The sequence below is a fragment of the Sciurus vulgaris genome, assembly GCF_902686455.1.
Source record: "Sciurus vulgaris genome assembly, chromosome: 7".
Classification (NCBI taxonomy): domain Eukaryota; kingdom Metazoa; phylum Chordata; class Mammalia; order Rodentia; family Sciuridae; genus Sciurus; species Sciurus vulgaris.
Window position 1 is genome coordinate 79,800,143 of NC_136467.1, and position 27,686 is coordinate 79,827,828.

Here is a 27,686-nt window from a genome sequence, read left to right on the forward strand (position 1 = left end):
GTTAGATTGATTCCTAAGTATTTTATTTTTTTCGAGGCTATTGTGAATGGGGTAGTTCTCCTAACTTCTCTTTCTGAAAATTCATCACTCATGTATACAAATGCATTAGATTTATGAGCATTGATCTTATATCCTGCTACTTTACTGAATGCACTTATGAGTTCTAAAAGTTTTCTGGTGGAATTTCCTGGTTGCTCTAAATATATAATCATGTCATCAGCAAATAGAGATAGTTTGAGTTCTTCTTTTCCTATTCGTATCCTTTAATTTCTATGGTCTGTCTGATTGCTCTGGCTAGAGTTTCAACAACAATGTTGAATAAAAGTGGTGAAAGAGGGCATCCCTGCCTGTTCCAGTTTTTAGGGGGAATGCTTTCAGTTTTTCACCATTTAGTATGATGTTGGCCATAGGCTTAGCATAGATGGCCTTTACAATGTTGAGGAATGTTCCCACTATCCCTATTTTTTCTAGTGTTTTGAGCATGAAGGGATGCTGTATTTAATCAAATGCTTTTACTGCATCTATCGAAATAATCATATGGTTCTTGACTTTAAGTCTGTTGATGGGGTGAATTACATCTATTGATTTCTGGATGTTGAACCAACCTTGCATCCCTGGGATAAAACCCACTTGATAGTGGTGCACTGTCTTTCTCATATAATTTTGTATGCGATTTGCTAAAATATTGTTGAGAATTTTTGTGTTGATGTTCATTAAGGATATTGGTCTGGAATTTTCTTTCCTCAATGTGTCTCTGTCTGGATTAGGTATCAGGGTGATATTGGCTTCATAGAATGAGTTTCGGAGGGTTCCCTCCTCTTTTATTTCATGGAATACTTTGAGGAGTATTCGAATGAGCTGTTTTTTAAAGGTTTTGTAGAACTCAGCTTTGAACCCATCTGGTCCTGGACTTTTATTTGTTGGTAGACTTTTGATGACTTCTATTTTATTACTTGAAATTGATCTATTTAAATTGTGTAGGTACTCCTGATTCAGTTTGGGTGGATCATTTGCCTCTAGAAATCTGTTGATGTCTTCTAAGATTTTCTATTTTGTTGGAGTATAGATTTTCAAAATACCTCCTAATTATGTTTTGTATTTCATTCGTGTCTGTTGTGATATTTCCTTGTTCATTCCGAATTTTAGTAATTTGAGTTTTCTCTCCTCTTCCGTTTGTTATTGTGGCTAAAGGTTTATCAATTTTGTTTATTTTTTCAAAGAACCAACTTTTTGTTTTGTCAATTTTTTGAATGTTTCTTCTGTTTTAGTTTCATTGATTTCAGCTCTGATTTTAACTATTTCCTGTCTTATACTAGTTTTGGTGTTGTTCTCTTCTTTTTCTAGGACTTTGAGCTGTAGTGTTAGGTCGTTTATTTGTTGATTTTTTTTTCTTCTTTTATTGAGTGCGCTTCATGAAATAAATTTTCCTCTCAGAACTGCTTTTATAGTGTCCCAGAGATTTTGATATGATGTATCTTTGTTCTCGTTTATCTCTAAGGATTTTTTAATTCCCCTCCTGATGTCTTCTGTTATCCATTCATCATTTAATATCGTATTATTTAATCTCCAGGTGTTGGAGTAGTTTCTGGTTTTTATTCTGTCATTTATTTGTAATTTCAATTCATTATGATCTGATAGAATACAAGGTAGTATCTCTATCTTCTTGTATTTGCTCCCAGTAGCTTTGTGGAATAATATATGGTCTATTTTAGAGAAGAATCCATGTGCTGCTGAGAAGAAATATATTTGCTCTTTGTTTGTTGGTATATTCTATAAATGTCCATTAAGTGTAAATTATTGATTGTGTTATTAAGATATATGGTTTCTTTGTTCAATTTTTTTTTTGAGGATCTGTCTAGTGGTGAGAGAAGTTTGTTAAAATCACCTAGTATTATTGTGTTGTGGTCTTTTTGATTCCTGAAATTGAGAAGGATTTGTTTGATGTACATGGATGAGCCACCATTTGGGGGCGTAGATATTTATGTTTGTTTTGTCTTCCTGATTTATGCTTCCCTTCAGCAGTATGAAGTGTCCTTCTTTATCCCTTCTGACTAATTTTGGCTTGAAGTCCACATTATCTGATATGAGGATGGATACTCTGGCTTTTTTACTGAGTCCATGTGCATGGTATGTTTTTTCCCTTCCTTTCACCTTTAGTCTGTTAGTATCTCTTTCTATGAGATGAGTCTTGGAGGCAGCATATTGTTGGACCTTTCTTTTTAATCCAATCTGCCAGTCTCTGTTTTTTGATTTATGAGTTCAGGCCATTAACATTATTATTGAGATATGATTTGTATTCTCGGTTATTTTGGCTTATTTCTTTTTTTTGACATGACTCGGTTTCTCCTTTTTTTTTTTCTTGTAAACAAATGGGATACATGTTGTTTCTCTGTTTGTACATGGCGTAAAGGCATACCATTTGTGTAATCATAAATTTACATAGAGTAATGTTGTTTGATTCATTCTGTTATTTTTTCCCTTCCCCCCACCCCTCCCACCCCTCTTTTCCCTCTATACAGTCCTTCCTTCCTCCATACTTGCCCCCCTCCCTAACCCTAACTCTAACCCTAACACTAACCCGTCCCTCCCCCCCATTATGTGTCATCCTCCACTTATTAGCGATATCATTCGTCCTTTGGCTTTTTGAGATTGGCTTATATCACTTAGCATGATATTCTCCAATTTCATCCATCTGCCTGCAAATGCCATAATTTTATCATTCTTTATGGCTGAGTAATATTCCATTGTATATATATACCACAGTTTCTTTATCCACTCATCAATTGAAGGGCATCTAGGTTGGTTCCACAGTCTGGCTATTGTGAATTGAGCAGCTATGAACATTGATGTGGCTGTATCTCTGTAGTATGCTGATTTTAAGTCCTTTGGGTATAGGCCAAGGAGTGAGATAGCTGGGTCAAATGGAGGGTCCATTCCAAGTTTTCTAAGGAATCTCCACACTGCTTTCCAGAGTGGCTGCACTAATTTGCAGCCCCACCAGCAATGTATGAGTGTACCTTTCTCCCCACATCCTCGCCAACACCTGTTGTTGCTCGTATTCTTGATAATCGCCATTCTAATTGGGGTGAGATGGAATCTTAGGGTGGTTTTGATTTGCATTTCTCTTATTACTAGAGATGTTGAGCATTTTTCCATATGTTTGTTGATTGCTTGTAGATCATCTTCTGTGAAGTGTCTATTCATTTCCTTAGCCCATTTGTCGACTGGATTATTTGAATTCTTGGAGTAGAGTTTTTTGAGTTCTTTATAGATTCTGGAGATTAGTGCTCTATCTGAAGTATGATTGGCAAAGATATTCTCCCACTCTGTAGGCTCTTTCTTCGCATTGCTGATAGTTTCCTTTGCTGAGAGAAAGCTTTTTAGTTTGAATCTATCCCAGTGGTTGATTCTAGCTTTTATTTCTTGTGCTATGGGAGTCCTGTTAAGGAAGTCTGATCCTAGACCAACAAGGTGAAGATTTGGACCTACTTTTTCTTCTATAATCTGCAGGGTCTCTGGTCTGATTCCGAGGTCCTTAATCCATTTTGAGTTTAGTTTCGTGCATGGTGAGAGAGATGGGTTTAGTTTCATTCTGTTGCATGTGGATTTCCAATTCTCCCAGCACCATTTGTTGAAGAGGCTATCTTTTCTCCATTGCATATTTTTGGCACCTTTGTCTAGTATGAGAAAATTGTATTTATTTGGGTTTGTGTCCGTGTCCTCTATTCTGTACCATTGATCTACCTTTCTATTTTGATACCAATACCATGCCGTTTTTGTTACTATTGCTTTGTAGTAGAGTTGAAGATCTGGTATTGCAATACCCCCTGTTTCACTCTTCCTGCTAAGGATTGCTTTAGCTATTCTGGGTTTCTTATTCTTCCAGATGAATTTCATAATTGCTTGCTCTATTTCTGTAAGGTACGTCATTGGGATTCTAATTGGAATTGCATTGAATTTGTATAGCACTTTTGGTAGCATGGCCATTTTGACAATATTAATTCTTCCTATGCAAGAACATGGGAGATCTTTCCATCTTCTAAGGTGTTCTTTAATTTCTTTCTTTAGTGTTGTATAGTTCTCATTGTAGAGGTCTTTCACCTCTTTTGTGAAATTGATTCCCAAGTATTTTATTTTTTTCGAGGCTATTTTGAATGGGGTAGTTTTCCTAATTTCTCTTTCTGAAGATTCATCACTTATGTATAAAAATGCGTTGGATTTATGGGCATTGATCTTGTAACCTGCTACTTTACTGAATTCACTTATGAGTTCTAAGAGTTTTCTGGTGGAATTTCCAGGTTCCTCTAAATATATAATCATGTCATCAGCGAACAGGGATAGTTTGAGTTCTTCTTTTCCAATTCGTATCCCTTTAATTTCTTTGGTTTGTCTAATTGCTCTGGCCAGAGTCTCAAGAACGATGTTGAATAGAAGTGGTGAAAGAGGGCATCCCTGCCTTGTTCCAGTTTTTAGGGGGAATGCTTTCAGTTTTTCACCATTTAGAATGATATTAGCCATGGGCTTAGCATAAATGGACTTTACAATGTTAAGGAATGTTCCCACTATCCCTATTTTTTCTAGTGTTTTGAGCATGAAGGGGTGCTGTATTTTATCAAATGCTTTTTCTGCATCTATTGAAATAATCATGTGATTCTTGACTTTAAGTCTATTAATATGGTGAATGACGTTTATTGATTTCCTGATGTTGAACCAACCTTGCATCCCTGGGATGAAACCCACTTGATCATGGTGCACTATCTTTTTAATATGTTTTTGTATGCGATTTGCTAAAATTTTCTTGAGAATTTTTGCGTCAATGTTCATTAAGGATATTGGTCTGAAATTTTCTTTCCTTGATGAATCTCTGTCTGGTTTAGGTATCAGTGTGATATTGGCTTCATAGAATGAGTTTGGGAGGGTTCCCTCCTCTTCTATTTTATGGAATACTTTGAGAAGTATTGGAATGAGCTCTTCTTTAAAGGTTTTGTAGAACTCGGCTGAGAACCCATCTGGTCCCGGACTTTTCTTTGTTGGTAGGTTTTTGATGACTTCTTCTATTTCAGTACTTGAAATTGGTCTATTTAAATTGTTTATGTCCTCCTCGTTCAGTTTAGGCAATTCATATGTCTCTAGAAACCTGTTGATGTCTTCGAAATTTTCTATTTTGTTGGAGTATAGATTTTCAAAATAGCTTCTAATTATGTTTTGTATTTCCATCCTGTCTGTGGTGATATTTCCTTGTTCATTCTGAATTTTAGTGATTTGGGTTTTCTCTCGTCTTCTCTTTGTTAGTGTGGCTAAAGGTTTATCAATTTTGTTTATTTTTTCGAAGAACCAACTATTTATTTTGTCAATTTTTTGTATTGTTTCTTTTGTTTCAATTTCATTGATTTCAGCTCTGAGTTTTACTATTTCCTGTCTTCTACTACTTTTGGTGCTGTTCTGTTCTTCTTTTTCTAGGGCTTTGAGCTGTAGTGTTAGGTCGTTTATTTGTTGAGTTTTACTTCTTTTATTAAATGCACTCCATGAAATAAATTTCCCTCTAAGTACTGCTTTCATAGTGTCCCAGAGATTTTGATATGATGTTTCTTTGTTCTCATTTACCTATAAGAATGTTTTAATTTCCTTCCTAATATCTTCTGTTATCCATTCATCATATAATAGCATGTTGTTTAATCTCCAGATGTTGGAATAGTTTCTGTGTTTTACTCTTTCATTTATTTCTAACTTCAATCCATTATGATCTGATAGAATACATGCTAGTGTCTCTATCTTCTTGTATTTGCGAACATTAGCTTTGTGGCATAATATATGGTGTATTTTAGAGAATGATCCATGTGCTGTTGAGAAGAAAGTGTATTCGCTCTTGGTTGGATGGTATATTCTATAAATGTCCGTTAAGTCTAAATTATTGATTGTGTTATTGAGATCTATGGTTTCTTTGTTCAATTTTTGTCTGGAAGATCTGTCCAGTGGTGAGAGAGGTGTGTTAAAATCACCTAGTATTATTGTGTTATGGTCTATTTGGTTTCTGAAATTGAGAAGGATTTGTTTGACATACATGGATGAGCCACTGTTTGGGGCATAGATGTTTATGATTGTTATATCCTGCTGATTTATGCTTCCCTTAAGCAGTATGAAATGTCCTTCTTTATCCCTTCTGACTAACTTTGGCTTGTGTCCACATTATCGGAAATGAGGATGGATACTCCAGCTTTTTTGCTGAGTCCATGTGCATGGTATGTTTTTCCCCATCCTTTCACCTTTAGTCTATGGGTATCCTTTTCTATGAGGTGAGTCTCTTGCAGGCAACATATTGTTGGATCTTTCTTTTTAATCCAGTCTGCCAGTCTATGTCTTTTGATTGATGAATTCAGGCCATTAACATTCAGGGTTATTATAGAGAAATGATTTGGTTTCCCGGTCATTAGGTTCATTTTTTAAATTTTATTTATTTATTTGTTTGACACAACTTGTTTCCTCCTTTATTTGACAATTCCTTTAGGATAATTCCTCCCTTTGCTGATTTGCTTCTTTGTTTTCATCTCTTCCTCATGGAATATTTTGCTGAGAATGTTCTGTAATGCTGGCTTTCTTTTTGTAAATTCTTTTAGCTTTTGTTTATCATGGAAGGATTTTATTTCATCATCAAATTTGAAGGTAAGTTTTGCTGGGTATAAGATTCTTGGTTGGCATCCATTTTCTTTCAGGGCTTGAAAAATGTTGTTCCAGGCCCTTCTAGCTTTTAGGGTCTGGATTGAAAAATCTGCTGTTATCCACATTGGTTTCCCCCTGAATGTAATTTGGTTCTTTTCTCTCACAGCCTTTAAAATTCTGTCTTTATTTTGTATGTTAGGTATTTTCATTATAATGTGCCTTGGTGTGGGTCTGTTGTAATTTTGTGTATTTGGAGTCCTATAAGCCTCTTGAACTTGATTTTCCATTTCATTCTTCAGATTTGGGAAATTTTCTGATATTATTTCATTGAATAAATTGTTCATTCCTTTGGCTTGTTTCTCTAGGCCTTCCTCAATCCCAATAATTCTTAAATTTGGCCTTTTCATGATATCCCATAGTTCTTGTAGATTCTGTTCATGATTTCTTACCATCTTCTCTGTTTGTTCAACTTTGTTTTCAAGGTTAAATATTTTGTCTTCCATGTCTGAGGTTCTGTCTTCCAGGTGTTCTATCCTATTGGATATGCTTTCGATGGAGTTCTTAATTTGGTTTATTGTTTCCTTCATTTCAAGGATTTCTGTTTGGTTTTTTTTCAATATCTCTAACTCTTTATTGAAATGATCTTTTGCTTCCTGTATTTGCTCTTTTAACTGTCGATTGGTGCGATCATTCAATGCCTGTATTTGCTCTTTCATCTCATCATTCAGTGTGTGCATTTGCTCTTTCATCTCATCGTTTGCTTCCCTGATCATTTTAATTATGTACATTCTGAACTCCTTTTCTGTCATTTTTCTCCCATGCTGTCACTGGGTTTTATTGATGTAACATCTAGATTTGTTTGCAGCATTTTCTTTCCTTGTTTTCTCATATTGTTCAGGTATCAGTGGACCGCTGAGATATTGCAGATTTCCTCTATTGACTTACAATGTCCCTGAAGATTTCTATATATATCCCCCCTTAGCCTTCAGTAGGCTGAAGTCTTGGAGGAAGTTGATAATGCGGTGCTCCACAAGGAAGCTGCCTCTCTAGGAGTGGTGTCCTTCAGGTGGGGTATAATCCCTGCTAGTGGGCAGAGGTGCCTCCACTTGTTGACCAATGGCCATCCAAAGGGGACCTAGGCTGCGGGCTGAGGCAAGGCCTGTTTGGGCCTGAGTCTCTGGTTTTACCGTCCTTGTGGGGAAACCTCACCCGGCAGGGAAGGCTCACCTGGTGGGGAGGTCTCGCTGGTCAGTTCCCTCCTAGCGGTTCCCCTCAATTTACAGCTACCGCCTGGGCTGGGCTGCCTTCCTCTGCAAAGTTTCCAGGGGCCCGGCCCTACCTCCTGGGCCTGGGAGCCTCACCCTTCGCAGATGAATCTCCTTAGGCTGCCCCTCCTCAGAGAATCTGCCCGCAGGCCTGGAACCTTCGCTCCGCCCTAAGCCTGTCTCTGTGCGGCTCTTCCACCCAAAAGCCTCCTAGATTCTGGGACCCTGCTCTGCACCTAATCACCTAGCTATGCGGCCCCTCCTCTGAGCAGCCACCTGGGGCCCCGAACAATCACTCTGAGTCCCAGAGACCCGCCACAGGCCTTCTTCCTCCAGACAGCCGCCCAGTATTCCGGTGCGGTCACTAGGAGTCCAAGAAACTCACTTCGTGCCTCCTCCTCCCACCAACCACCCATAGCCCTGGGCAATCAATCACTCCGAGTCGAAGTGACCCTCCCCGTTCCTCCTCCTTCTCTAGATAACCCCCCGGGTGTTCAGGAGCCGTCGCTCTGAGTGGCTCTGAATCCACGTGACCCGCTGCACGGGTCCTCTGGGCAACCGCCCGGAGCTCTGATGCAGCCACTCAAGACCAAGCGACCCACCACGCTTCTCCTCCAGGCAGCCCCCCTGTGTTCAGGAGCTGTCACTTTAAGTCCAAACAACTCACCACTCGCCTTCTCCTCTGAGCAGCCGCCTGGAGCACTAATGCAGTCACTGCCAGTCCAAACGATCCGCCGCGCCTCCTCCTCCTCCTCCTATTCCTCCGTGCAGGCCCCGGGGTTCAGAAGTGGTCTGAGTTCAAACAGCTCGCCACACAGCCCCTTCTCTAGCAACCGCCTGTAGCTCTGGTATAGTCACCCCGAATCCAAGCGGCCGCACTCCTCTTCCTCCTCCTCTTCCTCAGGGCAGGCCCCGGTGTTCAGAAGCAGTCATTCTGAGTCCAAACAGCTCACCACGCAGCTTCTCCTCTGGCAACCGCCTGTAGGTCTGGTGCAGTCACTCCGAATCCAAGTGGCCACGTTCCTCCTCCTCCTCCTCAGGGCAGGCCCCGGTGTTCTGAGTCCACACAGCTCTCCTCGCCACTCCTCCCCTGGGCAGCCGCCGGAGCCCCAGTGGTTGCTCCGAGTCCCAGCGCTGTGCCGAGCAGCCTCCTTTACCGCGCTCCCAGTTGTCCGAGTTCCCTGCTCCAGCGAGGGGAGGGGCGTCTCGCCGGCAGCTCTACTTCACAAAGTTCCCTGCGTTCTGGGACCACCGTCCCATCCCGGATGCCTTCCCAATGGGTGAGAGTCACCCGGCTGCTTTGAGTTGGTCCCAGTGTCTCAATAACTCCTCTTTTGAATCCTGAGTCCTGGAGCAACATGAAATGCAGCCACCCTCTAGGCCGCCATCTTGAAACCTCTGGTTTCTCCTTTATTTGGCTGTTTCTTTAGGGTAGTTCCTCCCTTTGCTGATTTATATTGTTGTTTTTCATCTCTTCCTCATGGAATATTTTGCTGAGAATGTTCTATAGTGCCAGCTTTCTTTTTGTAAATTCTTTTAGTTTTTGTTTATCATGGAAGGGTTTTATTTTGTTGTCAAATCTGAAGGTAAGTTTTGCTGGGTGTAAGATTCTTGGCTGGCATCTGTTTTCTTTCAGAGCTTGTAAAATGTTGTTCCAGACCCTTCTTGCTTTTAGGTTCTGGGTTGAAAAATCTGCTGATATCTGTATTGGTTTCCCCCTGAATGTAATTTGGTTCTTTTCTCTCACAGCCTTTAAAATTCTGTCTTTATTTTGTATGTTAGGTATTTTCATTATAATGTGCCTTGGTGTGGGTCTGTTGTAATTTTGTGTATTTGGAGTCCTGTAAGCCTCTTGAACTTGATTTTCCATTTCATTCTTCAGATTTGGGAAATTTTCTGATATTATTTCATTGAATAGGTTGTTCATTCCTTTGGCTTGTTTCTCTAGGCCTTCCTCAATCCCAATAATTCTTAAATTTGGCCTTTTCATGATATCCCATAATTCTTTTAGATTCTATTTGTGATTTCTTACCATCTTCTCTGTTTGGTCAATTTTGTTTTCAAGATTAAATATTTTGTCTTCAATATCTGAGGTTCTGTCTTCCAGGGTTCTATCCTATTGATTTTGATTTCTGTGGAGTTTTTAATTTGGTGTATTGTTTCTTTCATTTCAAGGATTTCTGTTTGTGTTTTTTTTTTTTCTGTATCTCTAACTCTTTATTGAAATGATCATTTGCTTTCCACATTTGTTCTTTTAACTGTTGAGTGGTACGATCATTCAAAGCCTGCATTTGTTCTTTCATCTCATCGTTTGCTTCTGTGATCATTTTAATTATGTACATTCTGAACTCCCTTTCTGACATTTCTTCTGCCAGGCTGTCATTGGATTTTATTGATGTAGCATTGGGTTTTTTTGGGACATTTTCTTCCCCTGTTTTCTCATATTTGTCAGGTATCTACCCCTCTAGTAGTGAAACTCTGAGATATTGCAGATCTTCTCTATTGACTTTAGTGTCCCTGTAGATTTTCAATAACTTACCTCCTAGGCTTAAGTAGCCTGAAGTCTTGGAGAAACTTGATAATGCAGTGATCCACAAGAACCTGCCCCTCTAGGGGTGTTGGCCTTCAGGTCGGGTATATTCCCTGTTAGTGGGCAGAGGCGCCTCCACTTTTTGACCAATGGTCAATCAAAAGGGGGACTAGACTGCGGGCTGGGGCATGGCTGGTCTGGTCCTGTGTCTCTGGTTCTACTGCCCCTGGTGGGAACCTCACCCACAGGGGAAGACTCACCTGGTAGGGAAGTTTTGCTGGGCAACTCTCCTCGGAGAAGTTTCCTTCGGTCCAGAACTACCACCTGGGCCGGGCAGCCCTACTCTACGACGTTCTCAGGAGTCCGGACCTACCTCCTGGGCCAGGGAGCCTTGCCCTGCACGTGAGTCTCTCACTGGGCAGCCCACCTCTGCGATGTTCCGTGGGGTCCGAAACTACTGACTGGGTGGGGAGCCTCGCCCTGTGCTAAAGCCTCTCTTTGGGTAGCCCTCCTCCAAGAAGCTGCCTGCAGTCCGGTCCTGCCGCCTGGGCCTGGGACCCTCACTCTATGCTGAAGCCTCTTGCTGTGCGGCCCTTCTCTACAATGCTCCTGGTTGTCCGGATTCACAGCTCCAGCGGGGGGAGTCTCGCTGGGCAACTCTACTCCACAAAGTTCCCTGCATTCTGGGACTACCTCCCCGTCTGGGTAGCCTCACCCAGTGGGAGAGACTCACCCAGCGGCTCTGAGCTGGTCCCAAGTCTTTCAATACCTCCTCTTCTTGAATCCTGAGTCCTGGATCGACATGAAATGCAGTCACCCTCTAGTCCAGCATCTTGAAATGAAAGCCATTAGAAAATTTTCACCAAAGGGAAAACTCTTCTAACTAAATTACACTGAGAGCAAGTTTGCAAGATTTTTCTTTCCCTCATGTTCACTAAATCAGGTTGATGACAAAGTCAGGCTTTTTAAAATTCTGAATATTTTGCAGAGTAGTAGGTGACCTGGAGTTGTTAATCTATCCTCTGTTGAGTATATTGTTCCAATTTTTCATATTGATTTAGAATTTTAAAAGGAATTCCCATCAGAGTAGTAGAAAGATTTTGACCTAAGACTCAGTTTTTAAGTGGCATAGGCAGTACTCAAATTCATGTGAAGGTTGACTATCCCTAATTCAAAGTTCTGAAATTGGAAACCTCCTAAAATCTGAAACTTTTTGAGTGATGGCATTTTGCCACAAGTAGAAAATTTCATACCTGACCATATTCAATATGGACTGCAGTTAAAACTAAGAATTTTATGTAAAATTCCCTGCAGTCTGTGTGGATAAGGTATACGTGAAACTAATGAATTTCATGTTTAGGCTTGTGTTGCATCTCCAAGGTATTTTATTATGAATTTGTAAATATTACAAATTTTAAAAACTCAAAATACAAAATACTTTTGGCCCTATACATTTCAGAGAACAGGTACTTAACCTCTAGTTAGATTCTTAGCCTGTTGGATTATTACATGTTCTTTTTATTAAGTATTGTTTTAGGCACAGAAACTACTTGTGTTGGCTTATGTTTCTCAATGACATACCAGCACAAAATGATTAATTTACAAATGATTCAAACTTCCGTATACCTCTACATTATTACATTCAGTATACTACCTAAAATCACTTTGTAAAAGATAAATTACTTAGAAAGTAACTGTGTGAATCAGATTTTGACAGAATGTCACTTTGGCAAAATCAGAGTTACATTCTTGAATATTTAGGCTTAAATATAAGTATATTTAATAACTCAACAAAGTACCAGAGTAGTAAAAATGGTTTAATGCAAAAGGAAGGCAAAAACTACATGGGCAGTATCATGTTTTGTTCCTAAGAATTATTATTATTCATCATCAGGAACTCTGTCAATAAAATTCTAATTTTAATATGTTGGTTTCAATCACTCCAACTAATTATTGCTCTTTTAAGGGCAGGGGAGAAATCATTGGTGTGCAGGTAAATGTACCCTTATAGGTGCCAAGAGAAACAACCTTAAAGCAGTTTGGGGTTAAATATTTTCAGTACCACTGGAACATATGATGGCTTAGTTCATGAGCTCCCAGTCAAATGAGAAGAAAAGAGCTTATGTATAGAGCAGGTAACATGATATTTTGGCATTTTATTACCATTTTATTACTATTGGGCAATAATATTACCCTAAGTAATACTATTAATTTGGAATTATAAATAGACATAACTCAAGACACATTATTAGTCGTGCATGACATTTTTGGAAGATGATTAGTGTTCAAACTTTGACGTTAGTTCAGATGATGGTGCCAGAGAGGCCATATATGTAATTTTTACATTGGATTTGTACTTTCACCTGTTTCTAAGTATGCAGATCTCAGATCCTTCTTGAATAATTTGCATAGGTTTAGTTCCATTATTCTGTGGCCTGATAATGTATATTGGCTTTAGACTTTTTATTTTAAGTAATTATTCATGCAATGTCCTTATTCATTTTTTACTTTTTTTTTTTTTCCAAATTAATTTTGAGGCAAGGTTTTGCTCCGTTTCTCTGGCTAGTCTCAAACACCCAGGCTCAAACAGTCTTCTTGCCTGAGCCTCTTCTGACTATCTGAACTATAGGCGTGTGCCACCAAGCCCAGCCTCATTGTTATTTTTATTTTGAGGTTTCTCTGTAATATAATGCGGTTGATTCTTTTTTTTTTAAACAAAAGATCTCAAAGAGTGCTCTCTTTTTCAAAAGAGTATTCTGGAATTCTGTGCACTGATTACTGCTAAAGTTCATAGTACTTTAGGAAAACCCCTTTGAAGATTATCTTTAGAACCTGTACCAGTTCTTCTAAATTTTGTAATGGTGACATTTTAAGAGAAAATCCTTTGAGACTGATATTAATTCTTGAGAATAGACTGAGAATATTGAGACAAATCAAATGTTTGGAGCCAGTTCTTATTCACAAAATATTTTTTCAAACATTTTATTGCAAGTAAAGAAAAAGGGAAGATTACCTACAAGATATGGCTATAAAGCCATAAAGCCATGAAACTTGTTTTAAACTGACCTTGAAAGTAATTGAGCAGTTGCAGCATTATTAATTAAATATATAATCTGAATGTGGCCACTCAGAAGGATAAATAACATTTATATTCATTTGAATATGTAGATTCAGGTAAATTTCTCTGTAAATATTCTATGTATGTATAATCCGAAATAAGATGTCTTCCAACATTAAAAAAAAGTGTTCTGTATCACAAATAGCCATTGTACTTGGCCCTTTTTTTTTTTTTTTTTTTTTTTTTTGGTTTTTAGGTGGTGATACTCACTAGTATATCTGTCCTATACATTCCTATACTTCCTGGGCATTTCTTGTCACTCAGTGGACTCTGAGGACTTTTCTAGCTCTAACATTTTATGACTCTGATACTTGGCAGCAAAGTAACATACAGTTCTCTTTGGTGCTGAAAACTCAATATCTAGTGTTTTGTGGAAGGTTCTGGCTTTTAGAAATAAACAGTTTTTGATCAAGACTAAATGGAAGAGGAGACACATGTACCCTTCATGATTCAAATCGCATAACTATATGACATGATTTAGTTTGGATATAAGGCATTTGCTAGAACATGTTTTTGAGGCCTTTAGCTCTCGATGGCAAGTTTGCAGATGGAGTTTATGAAAGCATTTTGTGACTTTCCACGTCCTTTATGTTAAGGCCACCAAGGCATTCAGAATGGTACAAACTTGAAATGTAATATCAAAATATAGGGCATGTTGGAGCATTGATAAGCCCTTTAGGACCAAAGCTGCTCTGAGGATTTGAGCCTGTTTTGCTGTCTTGGGCTTACAGAGACCAGTAAGCCCAGGATGGATATATGGGACCCTTTCCCATATATCCATCTTCCCACTTCTACCTTTGCTATCTATTACATGGTCTCTGGACATAATAGAAAATCTTGATTCATGTTATTGATGTTATACTTGGTTATGTATTAAAATGTAAAAATGTCATTTGTCTTTTCCATATATTTGTGTTTTCATGTATTCTAACACACATATCATGCTTTTGCATACTTCATAGTTTGTGATTTGTCTTCCTTAAACAAAACACCCAGTATTCCCTTTATGTTGAAATTTTCTACTCTCTTTGGAAACCCATTCTTTACCAACAGGCTTCTTTATACCCTCTGTTTTTCACTAAATTTTCCTTTTACCTCCTTGCTTTACTGAAAAATGATTCTAATTTAATGAGTATCATTTCACCTACAGGTCTTTAAAATAATAGTGCTTATTGGTCAACACAAAACTTAAGGGTTGAAAGATGAGACCAATTCTCCCATGTCCCTTTTAGTTTCTTAGTACTTCATCCTTGTGTAAGACTCTGTATATAACTTCTTTGATGTTATATCAGTTGAATTTATCATATCTCTTTCTTTTCCCAGTTTTTTTTTTTTTTAGCTACTTTCCCCTGATTCTTGTCACTCTTTCCAAAGTTTTGCTCATCTATATGGATGACCTTTCTCAAGTACTATGTTAGTGAGCTTTCCATTGCTGTGACAAAATATTTGAGATAACTTATAAGGTGGAAAAATTTATTTTGGTTCACGGTTTCAGAGGTTTCAGTGCATGCGTCACTTGTCTCTGTTACCTTAGGGCCTGTGGTAAGGCAGGACATCATTGCTGGGATGCATGGCAGAGGAAACTGCTCACCTGATGGTGGCCAGGGGGCAGAGAGAGGGGAGAGGACTAGGGTCACAATATTCTCTGCAAGGACCTGCCCTCAGTGACCTAACTTTTTGCATCTGGGCCTTACTTCTTAAAGGTTTCACCACCTCTCAGGGGTACTATCAGCTGTAAAACAAGCTTTTTGTACATGAGCATTTGTGGGACATTCAGATCTAAACCATAACATTGACCTTGCTTGTTCTTAAGATCTTCATTTTTAGATCTTTAGTAACACACCCCTTCAGATCCCCATTTACGACTGTATCATGAGCCTTGCGTTCTTCTGCAGCTGCTTTAGTTCTGAACAACCATAAAGTTATATATCCTAATTTCCTACAACAGCTTGCTTTGCTTGAATATCTCTAAGATAGCTCAGAAGCAATATATTCAAAGCTGAATTCATGAATTTTCTCATCAGACTAACTTATTGAGGTTTCCGGTCTTTTTATATTCCCTACTGTCTTCCTAGTTGCCCAAGTCAGAAACTTGAAATGCATTCTTGTTGCCTTCTTCCTCATCACCTGCTTCTCTTCACATGATAATGTCAATTCTGTCTTCATCTGTTTCTCTCTGTCATTTTAATGCAGACGTGGAGTTTTGCAGCAGCCTCCTAAGGTAAACTTCTTCTATGTGGTCTTGCCAGTCTCTACTCCCTTCTTCACTCTGATTACAAAGAGTATAAAATGCATATTGATTGTGTCACATTCTGTTTCTCCCCCTAGTTTTAGAATCAAGTATAGTCCCATTTATCACAGCTTGAAGACCATATGTAATCTGGCCCTGTTTACCCCCTGTAGCCTCAGGCTCAGTTCTTGCCTCTTTTCTTGTTAAACCCTATGCCTCAGTCATATTTAATTTAGTTTACTTCCTGGAATGTGCTGCACATTTTTTTAAAAATCTCTGAGCCTGTTTAACATAGTCCAGCTACCTCAAAAAAAATTACCCTTTTTATTAACTTAGCAACTTTTTTGAAAAAGTTATATATATAGCAAAGTTATAATTAATAATTTATTAATTATAAGTTAATAAGTTTTGTTAACTTAAAATCTTCTGCTTATCTTTCAGGCTTTAACATCCTCTAGAAAGCCTTTCCTTATCCCCTTATCTTGCTCTGTGTTGGGGCTACCTGAATTTCCTCTATTATAGCACTTATCACAGAGCACATTACAATTGCTTATTAATCGGTGTGTATTCTCCATAATGCTACAATCTCTATGAGGACAGGAATGTGTCAGTAGCACCCAGAACAATTTTGAACCCGTAGTAGTTGCTCAGTATATTATTTGACTAATGAATAAATAAGAAAGGAAGGATAAGGGTTTGGATTTTTTTTTTTTTTTTTTTTTTTTTTTTTTTTTAAGAATAACAGGAGATAAAACTAAATGAAATCTTATTACTAGGACTTCCTTTAAAATAACATGATTAAATTTTTCTGGTATATAAACTGATTTTAGTAGGGAAGAAAACATTTGATTGCTGAATCCATAAAAACAGTTAAAATTGATGAGGGAGAAGTGAGTACAGGGAGAAAAAAATGGATAACTATAATTGTATCTCTATGATGCCTGTCACAGAGAAAAATAGGAAGTGTCAATAAAAAAGGATAGAAGGAATGGTAGGAAAAGTGAAAGGAATGTCTATATTTTACAAAATAACATAGATGTGAAGTAGTAGAAATTAGAGACATATTGCGGAAAATTTACCAAAAAATGAACAATCTGTTCTTAATTCTTGCCTACTAGAAATAAGTGATTTTGAAGGGTTCTTGGCCAGAGAGAACTTGAATCAACATCATATTACTTATACTAGCATTCAGTACTATTCATAATCTGAAATTCAGCAACCAATATTAGTCTTCTGAAATTCTTTGAAATGATGTTATCAGTGTCCCCCAATATAAACTTTGAGACCTCTATGTCTTATTCCCTCACTCTATTTGAATCCTACCAAGGAACCAACTTAAACCCCAGTTAATTAATGTTGCCTTTCCTAAACCCTTCAGTGATCTCTTTGTGTGCCACTAGTTTTTCTTTCATTTAGTTCATTTCTTTGTGGTGCTGGGGATTGAATCCAGAGCCTTGCACATGCTAGGGAAGTACTCTGTCACTGAGCTGCATCCCCCACCCCACTGATTTTGCTTTTCATCTGAACCTCCTGAAGATTTCTTTGCTCACACCCTTTTTATTCTCAATGAGACTGTTACCCAGTGAGCAATTCAAGGGTAAGATCCGTGTTTCCTATTTGTTGCTCAATTCACTGAGCACCTTTAAGCCTCAGTGCATTATTAAAAATGTGTCATTTGGAATTATCTCTGAGGAATTCATCAGAGTTAAAGTGGTGTGGATCTTGAATGCTTCATGGTTCATATATATAACAAATCCTAAGAAATTATTTTACTATCTCAGAAAAAAATCAAAGTTTGGATCTAGAATGTTCCCCAAAGGTTCAGACATTAAAAGGCTTTGGTGTGCAGCTGGTGGCACTACTGGGAGGTGGTAGAAACTTTAGGAGGTGGGGTCTAGTTGGAGGAAGTAGGTCCCTGGGGGCTTGCTCTTGAAGGGCATATTTTGTCCTTGGCCTTTTCCCCACCCCACCTCTACTGTCTCTCCTTTCCTCTCACTCCTCTCTGTTTGTCTATTCTTTCTGGCTGCCATAAGGTAAGCAGCTCTACTCTGCCACATGCTTCTCACTGTGATGTCCTGCCTCACCATGTGCCCATAGTGATGGGGCCAACTTAAACCATAGACTTAAACCTCTGAAACCATGAGCCAAAATAAATCTTTCCCTCTTTAACTTGTTGAAGCAATCGAAAGCCAACAAAATACAGCTTGGTCACAGTGAATTCTTGATAGTTTATAATCAAAAAAAGATTAATATTTTTCACATTATTTGTCCATATACTTTCAATAAAAATGTACCTGGTATGTTGAATGCATATAAATGGTGTCTTGTAAATTTTGTGATAAAATTGTAACTCCCTTATTTTATCAATGGGATCTTTTTGGTTGTAAATGTACTGTTCATTTATTGACTTGGTCACTGTGTTGGCTGAAGCCTAGGGTCTGTGGGTTAGTTCACAGCTCCCTTTTAGCAGTGTGAACTCACACCATGCTGAGTAGTTAATAGTACTGAGCTCTGATTTTTTACCTCTAAAATTGATAAATAACAGTGCTTTTCTCACAGGATTATTGAGAGAATTAAATGAGATAACCCCTATAAAATGTGGAGCACACTGTCTGGCACTTAGTAAAAGATACAGTGAATAGTCAATATTATAATAACTTTGTTTTTGTCAGATTTAACAGTGCCATAAAGAGCAAAATCTCTGAAGTTTTTACATGTTAATTTTATGGGTGGTATTTCAGTTACCTTTAAAACCATTCACACCCACTATTTTATGTGATATTTTGATCATAAAATAATAGGTTCTTTTCATAGTTATGTAGAACTGAATTGGCTAACTTTTGAGAGTTCCACTACTTATAATTTCATAGTGACAAGGCTGTTTCAAACTGGAACAAAATATCCCTTACGTGGCTTTCTTTTATTGCATAATGCGAGTTGCTTGTATCACAAGATGAATTCAGAGTTAAATCAGAGTTAACTACCAGGTAGAGAAAAGTCATGGAATTAAAACTGATATGTAATGTCCTCTAGGGGATAATTCTAAAATAAACTTTTTAAATGATAAGGTATCCTGTGCCCATTCTACTACCTATGTCTATTCCCAGATTTCACTTAGGAAACATTACAGATTTATAGCCTGACCACATTGTGTCTTAAACACTGAAGGCAAACCATATTGTGGGGATTTCATCTTAACCACACAGAAATTGTAACAAGCCCCAAACCACCAAAACCTAGTAAGTAGTAGATCCGGGAATAGAATTGAGAAGGCTCTGATTCCTCCTCATACTCTGAGACCACAAGGTTCTGCTCCTTCAGAACATAATGACAGATCATCTAATGCTGCCAGACCACCAGAATATGACACATCAGGAGAAAGCCATATGAGGGCACTTGCCAATGACATACAATTTTTGCTTTCTGAAGGCTTGCTTAGCAACCAGAGAATTGGAAAGGAAGGAGCCATTGTATACATCAAATAACTATTGGCTGATATTTGTATTTGGGGTACTTAGTTACTACCACAAGGTTCATTTTTCAGTTAACATTATTTCATAAAGTGATAATTTGTAAGCATAGAATTGCTTTTATAAATCATAATGTTTTTGTAATTTGTAATGAATGGCATTATGTGTATGACTAGAATATTATTTTGTTTCTTTCAGGAATGGACCTCAGTCCCCATTTTATTTTAAAACTTTTTCTCCTCTGCCTTTAGTTGATTTCCAGAGCATTGAAGTGATTGTTTTAAAAGGTTTTCTCCTTGTTTGGAGAATGGATTTGCTAGCCTTATTCCTCTGTCAGGCTAGAAAGCAACTTTATCTGTCATTTACTATTTCATGTGACTAAGAATTGCTTGAATTTATCTATATTTTAAAATTTTATTATGTCATAGATCCTTTTTACTGGAATTATTTTCTGTCATTCTGAAATACACCATGTTGGAATTCTTTTAGTAAAACTTTTGGTTTTTATTTATCTAAAGTTGTCTTTGTTTAAACTTACTCTTGAGGAGCAACTTTTTTAGATGTACTATACTACCTGGGGTGACAGTTATTTTCTGTTAGACTTTTGAGGATATTATTTCACTGTTTATGGCTTCTTTTGTTGCAGTTAGATAATTTAAAATAACCCTTGTGATTCGAGAGTACTTATGTGCCATGGTATTGAACCCCCTATATTTATCTGTGGAAAAGAAAGATAAATAACCATAGCTTTGGTTCTCTCATGGTTAAAGGAGTTGGTTTTAAAATCAGGGAGTCCTAATTGGGCTCAGTGGTATACACTTATAACCCGGCTGCCCAGGAGACTGAGGCAAGAATCTAAGTTCAAGACCAGCCTGGACAACTCAGACCCTGTCTCAAAATAAATAAAAAGGGTTGGGTTGAAGTTTAGTGGTAGAGTACCTTGGGCTTAATCCCCAGTTTGCAAAAATTAATTTATTAACTAATTAGTTAAGATCAGGGAGTCCTGAGAACCTTGGTGGAAGAAATGGACCAATAGAGAAGGAAGAAATTGAAGTTTTGGAGTGGAGAAAGAAGTGGGCCAGGAGAGTTTAGGGAGATAACTGGTGCACTTTAAGATAACTGTCTTTGATGTCTAGAAGTAAAGCTAGACTGAATTAGGAAGAGTGCAAGGATCAGAATGATCTGACCTCTTTTTACTACACCCTTACATTACATTAGAGCCATATAGATTTAAACTTTTTTTAAACAATTTTTTCTTTTGTTCCCCCAAATTTCACCTCAGTTCTTTTGTTTCTGGTCTTCTTCAACTCGTAAAATTCTACATGTCTATTTTTAAAATCATAACTACTAATTAAAAGTTGAATCATTATGTAGTTTGTGACCCCAATTTCTTGTTTATACACTTCTACATTATTTTTAATTGGAAGATTTTTTTCTTCTACTAAATTTGAATTCCTTGAGGATTCCTTGAGGACCATATTTTGGACCCAGTTGTATTTTTGTATTATTTCAATTCACAGTGCCAACACGATGACTTCTGGGGTAAGCATGCAGTAAATATTTGCTAAATACATATTGTCTGACACATTTATACTAAGTCTTTAAAAATATTTTGCTTTTTCTGTGAGCTAATTTTGAGGATTTATTTTTAAATGTTATTTCATTAATCTCTTCTAAAATGACTTTTTATTTCATAGATATGGCATGAATTGCCTTATTCAATTTGAAGATTTTGCCAACGTGAATGCATTTCGTCTCCTGAACAAATATCGAAACCAATATTGCACATTTAATGATGATATTCAAGGTAATATAATAAAATTTTCACCTTGTATGGACCAAGAATAATGTCTGAAATTAGTTCATAATTTTTTAATGGTTCAAATTCAATAAATATGTACAAAGTACCTATTAAAAACTGGGAATTATGCTTAATAATTTCATATATAACTTCTCATTTAATTTCAAATATTTGAGAAACATACTCTGTGACTCTAGAAAGTATTAGATCCGTGAACTAGAGAATGAACTCTCAGAAATCTTATAAAATCCCTGGTGATTATCACTGAACAAAGGAAATGTATGAAATATATTATCCATTAAGAATGAAATGTATATACTTCTCTCTTCAGCTTTCTTTTCTGTCAGTCACAATTTCTAAGCTTCACCCCAGTAAGTGCTCTCTTTATGTACAGTGTGCCACATTTTATTGTTTGTCTTTGTAGATGCTTGGTTGCCTGCCCTGAACTATGCTACTTTTGTTTTTCTATTTGTCTTTATTTAAACTCTTTCTAGTACACACACTTCCCCCACCCCCACATCCAGTGCTTTACCATAAAGAATTGTGTGGATCCTGTTCCTTTAGAGGGGAAAAATATAGACAGAGTTCCTAAGGAAAACATCATTAGTTGTAGTAACTTGAAATAAGGTCACAAATTGCTTCCATTTCACTAATTCTAGTGAATCCTTTTCCAATGTTTATCTTTCTTGAAACCTCAGTAGCATTCAGCATTGTTGATTTATCCTCTTGCTCTTGGCTTCTATGTCACAGTATTATGAATTTTCCCGCCTCATTGGCTATTTGCCTTCCCCCTCTTTTTTGTAGGTTCATCCTTTTATGTCTAGCTACTAAATGAGAGAATACTTCAATGCTCACTCCCAGGACCTCCTTTTAAAATTTTTGTTATATCTTCTTAGGTATATATTCCAAGTTCACACATCTGATGAGCAGATTTATTTCTCTAGCCCATACTTCTTTGAATTTCAGGCTGTATGCCCATTTCTTTATTTAACATCTCCTCTTGGATATCCCAGAGTTATTTTATATTCAGCATAGCCAAAATCAAAATCTTATTTCCTCACCAAACCTAAGCTTATTCCAGTGTTCTCAGGGAATTTCTGGTATTTCTCTTTTTCATCCTTCCCCACTAAATATATCCTATCACTAAATCTTGATTTCCTATCATAAAAATGTCTCTTCTATAGATTTTTCTCCACCATCCTAGAATAAGTTACCATTATTTTTCCTCAGCAACTGGTACTCTCTAAGAAACCTATTCACATTCTCTCTTACTTCCCCATTTTGTTTTCTGCATAGGGTCTCTACCGTTTACCAAATATAGATCTAAGTGCTAAGGATTTAGTGGGAAACAAAGACAAATTTCTCTCTTTGCTATAGAAATCTTGTCATATCATTCCTTCCTTAAAATAAAGTTTTCCCCTTGTACTTAGAATAAAAATTAAAATCTTGAATTTGGCTCAGAATTCATTGAGCCCTGTCTTTCTCTCTAGTCTCATTATTTTTGCCATTTTAGCTATAACATCCTTTCTCAGATCTTGCAGTGACCTGGTTTTTTCCTTTTATGTATATTTTTTTGATTTCAGTTTCTATCCAAATGTTGATTTCTCTTCCTGGAATACTCTCCCCACCCACCATGTCTCATCTCAATCATGAAGTGCCTCACGAAGACCTTCTGAATCCTGTGTCTAGGTCTAATCCACCTTATAGGTTCTGATGCACACATTAATTTTCCTTTTGTGTAGCTTTATACATTTATGTAAGTTTTTTTTTTTTTAACTATATTCCCCTCCCCACAAAGTTTTTAACTGGGCAAGGGTAAGGGACATGACTGTTTTACTCATCACTGCATCCTTTGTGATTAACACAGCGCCTATCCCAGAATGAATAAATGTAGTGCATCTGAAGTAGCATTTGGAAAAAGCCCACTGCCTGTTTTTGTAGTTGTATTGTAGCGCAGCCATGCCACTTGTTTATGTGCTGTGTATGGCTGTTTTCTTGCTGCAACAGCAGAACTAAGTCTGGGATAGATGCTGTCTGGTGCACAAACCCTGAAATATTTATAGTTTGGCACTTTATAAGAAGAGTTTGCCAACCTTTGGTCTAAATGACTGAATTTGAGGGAGTTAGAAAGAATTGAGCTATGGCATTAGATTAGCTAGGGTAGGTTTGTATTTTGGGAAGATTACTCACATTGTCTTCAGTGTAGAGAACAAGATTGAATGGGAGTAAATTTGAAGGCTACTGCCTTGATCCAGTTTTTTTGTTCTAAGAAAGTGCCAGTAAATTTAAAGTTGACAGGTGATTAGTTGTGATTGTGAAGGTGGGGAAAGAACCATGTATGGAGTGTGATTTTCTGCCTTGAAAGACTCTAAGAATGGCAGGACAGTAACAGGGAAAATTGGTGACATTATTACAGGTAGGGGTTAAGAGCACAAATTTAAGAGTCAGACTGATTTGCTTTGCCCCTTACTAGCTATGAACCTTTATTCATTTATGTAACCTTTCTATTAATTTTCTTACCTATGGCAGGAAGTTATAAAACATCTTTTTTTTAAGAGTTGGAATTTTGAGACTTAAAAAAGAATATCTGAAAGAACTACTGTAGGAGAGAACTAAAGAGCCAATTAATTATGAAACACAATAGGATTCAGTAAATGATTATTCAGGATCTGTTTGAAATTGAATATAACAAATGTATCATATCAGCAGGTTGAGTGACTTGAGTTCAGAAGTTTAGGAATGAGCAAGACCAACATGGAGAGTTGAGTTTATTTACATTAGACATAGAATGCACAATGGGATAAGAGCTAAAAGTAAGTGACGTCTGTGACACCAAGCTGGAAAGGGAAGAAAGTGAAGATTACAAGGACGTTAGATAGGGCAGAGGCCTAGACATTCCCATCAAGTCAGAGTCAGATATAATTGTTACGGGCAGAGGCCTGTCACAAAACTCAGGCTATTGTGGATTCCCTCTCTTCCAACCCTGGTTTTTGCAATCATGCTAGAAAAATTTCAGACATGTAGCTCAGAGTAGCAGGCATGATTTTATTAGAGAAAATAGGGTAAAGGGGAAAGGGAGAGTGGGTCCTCTCAGAAATGAGAGGGATGGTGTACATCTCCTGCCCTTCCTGTTTATTGGGGGTCCCAGGGAAATTTCCAGGGAGTTCTGCCAGCTCTTGGCTTTTTTACTGATAGCAGGGTGACATCAGACTGTCAAGTCCCTACTGTGTATGGCAAGTGTATGACAACTCTAGGTCACTTTGGCCCATCCTGATCAGTTCTAATTGGAACCTGTTCTTACAGATTTTATGGCAAGAGGGGATTATTTTTATGTACCTGAATTCTGGAATCTGTATAAGGGTCACAGAAGTCTCCCCCTTCAGGGTAACTTGTGTTCTTTTGATTGGCATTTTGGGACTGCATTTCTCCTGCAGATAATAGGAATATAATATATCCTGTCAACTTAAGCCAGGCAGGGCTACAGGTAAATTGCTAGAAAGAGAGAAAGAGAGAGAGAGAGAGAGAGAGAGAGAGAGAGAGAGGGAAAAGAAAAGAAAGCATGTGGGGGGTCAGCATAGTGGGCCCAGTTGAGAGAGAGAGAAAGAGAGAGGAGAGGAGAGGGGAGAGGAGGGGAGGAGAGGAGAAAAGAAAAGAAAAGAAAGAAAAGCATGTGGGGGGTCAGCACAGTGGGTCCAGTTTATAGAATTATTCCCTTAACCCCATGTTCCTACCACTCACATCTGTCTGTTCCCTATCATAATGACAGTAACTGAAAAAAAGAATTGAAAACAGGAGATTATAGACCATGAGTGAGATATTCTAACGTTAACACTTTCAAGAAGAATTAGTTCTGAGTGATGACAAGCACCAGAATGACATTTAGGAGGAAGATAGCCAAAGTGCACTGAAGATGAATGTTACTGGAAGTGGCAAAGAATAGCTTAAAGGTAAAATGGGAGTGACAGTGTTCTCTCATGGAATTTATTGAGCACAAAATAATTATTGTGAAAATGCCCTATTGACTGAAATATACTTTATAAATTTAATTTTTAAAATTTACCATGTTTAAGTTTTTTAGTATGACATAGCTATTTAAATTTAAGATGTTTAAAAGTCATTTGTTTCATTTTACCTTCTGAGGCACACTAAGGTATTTGCCAAATCTTTCCTCAAATTCTTTGTGATGTTAATTATATTGTGTACATTAGTGCACACTTTCATGCTAAAGATACTTAACCTATTTAAATGTTGCTTTATTAATTTTTTTAATATTCATTCATGAGAAGTGAATATTTGAAAGAGTCCAAAAGGCAATAAGCTAGAAGTTTTTAGATATTTAGAATCCTGTATATGAACTATAAAAAGATAGTTAAATTGAGAATACTGTGCATAATGATAGGGCGCTTTTTTTTTTTAAATCATAAATTTACATAGGGCAATATTGTTTGATTCATTCTGTTATTTTTTTCCCTTCCCCCCAACCCTCCCACCCCTCTTTTGCCTCTATACAGTCCTTCCTTCCTCCATTCTTACCACCCTCCTTATCCCTAATCCTAAACCTAACCCTAAAGCTAACCCCTCCTACCCCCCATTATATGTCCTCATCCGTTTATCAGCGAGATCATTTGTCCTTTAGTTTTTTGAGATTGGCTTATCTCACTTAGCATGATATTCTCCAATTTCATCCATTTGCCTGCAAATGCCATAATTTTACCATTCTTCATGGCAGAATAATATTCCATTGTATATATATGCCACAGTTTCTTTATCCATTCATCAACTGAAGGGCATCTAGGTTGGTTCCACAATCTGACTATGGTGAATTGAGCAGCTATGAACATTGATGTGGCTGTATCTCTGTAGTATGCTGATTTTAAGTCCTTTGGGTATAGGCCAAGGAGTGGGATAGCTGGGTCAAATGGTGGTTCCATTCCAAGCTTTCTGAGGAATCTCCATACTGCTTTCCAGAGTGGCTGCACTAATTTGCAACCCCACCAGCAATGTATGAGTGTACCTTTTTCCCCACATCCTCTCTAACACCTATTGTTGCTTGTGTTCTTGATAATCACATTCTAATTGGGGTGAGATGGAATCTTAGGGTAGTTTTGATTTGCATTTCTCTTATTACTAGAGATGTTGAACATTTTTTCATATATCTGTTGATTGCTTGTACATCTTCTTCTGTGAAGTGTCTGTTCATTTCCTTAGCCCATTTGTTGATTGGATTATTTGTATTCTTGGTGTAGAGTTTTTTGAGTTCTTTATAGATTCTGGAAATTAGCGCTCTATCTGAAGTATGAGTGGCAAAGATATTCTCCCACTCTGTAGGCTCTCTTTTCACATTACTGATAGTTTCCTTTGCTGAGAGAAAGCCATTTAGTTTGAATCTATCCCAGTTGTTGATTCTTGCTTTTATTTCTTGTGCTATGGGGAGTCCTGTTAAGGAAGTCTGATCCTAAGCCAACAAGTTGAAGGTTTGGACCTACTTTTTCTTCTATAAGATGCAGGGTTTCTGGTCTGATTCCGAGGTCCTTGATCCATTTTGAGTTGAGTTTTGTGCAGAGTGAGAGATAGGAGTTTAATTTCATTCTGTTGCATATGGTTTTCCAGTTTTCCCAGCACCATTTGTTGAAGAGGCTATCTTTTCTCCATTGCATATTTTTGGCCCCTTTGTCTAGTATGAGAAAATTGTATTTTTTTGGGTTTGTGTCCATGTCCTCTATTCTGTACCATTGATCTACCTGTCTATTTTGGTACCAATACCATGCCATTTTTGTTACTATTGCTTTGTAGTAGAGTTGAAGATCTGGTATTGCAATACCCCCTGCTTCACTCTTTCTACTGAGGATTGCTTTAGCTATTCTGGGTTTCTTATTCTTCCAGATGAATTTCATAATTGCTTGCTCTATTTCTGTAAGGTACATCATTGGGATTTTAATTGGAATTGCATTGAATTTGTATAGCACTTTTGGTAATATGGCCATTTTGACAATATTAATTCTATCTATCCAAGAACATGGGAGATCTTTCCATCTTCTAAGGTGTTCTTTAATTTTTTTCTTTAGTGTTCTGTAGTTCTCATTGTAGAGGTCTTTCACCTCTTTTGTGAGATTGATTCCCAAGTATTTAATTTTTTCAATGCTATTGTGAATGGGGTAGTTTTCCTAATTTCTCTTTCTGAAGATTCATCACTTATGTATAAAAATGCATTGGATTTATGAGCATTGATCTTGTAACCTGCTACTTTACTGAATTCACTTATGAGTTCTAAAAGTTTTCTGGTGGAATTTCCAGGTTCCTCTAAATATATAATCATGTCATCAGCGAACAGGAATAGTTTGAGTTCTTCTTTTCCAATTCGTATCCCTTTAATTTCTTTGGTTTGTCTAATTGCTCTGGCCAGAGTCTCAAGAACGATGTTGAATAGAAGTGGTGAAAGAGGGCATCCCTGCCTTGTTCCAGTTTTTAGGGGGAATGCTTTCAGTTTTTCACCATTTAGAATGATATTGGCCATGGGCTTTGCGTAGATGGCCTTTACAATGTTAAGGAATGTTCCCACTTCCCCGATTTTTTCTAGTGTTTTGAGCATGAAGGGATGCTGTATTTTATCAAATG

The 27,686-nt window shown here is 37.5% G+C and overlaps 1 protein-coding gene across 2 annotated transcripts in view; it reads left to right on the forward strand.

The window, feature by feature from the left end:
* Positions 1–27,686, forward strand: part of ME1 (malic enzyme 1) — a 205,998-nt gene that overhangs the window by 141,653 nt on the left and 36,659 nt on the right. For both annotated transcript variants that reach the window (XR_013765019.1, XM_079146979.1), the window contains exon 7: positions 20,968–21,077. Coding sequence is in view for 1 of the 2 variants with exons in the window: in XM_079146979.1 (XP_079003105.1) it covers positions 20,968–21,077 (110 nt within the window). In the remaining variant the exon portion in view is untranslated. The remainder of the gene's footprint in view (positions 1–20,967; positions 21,078–27,686) is intronic.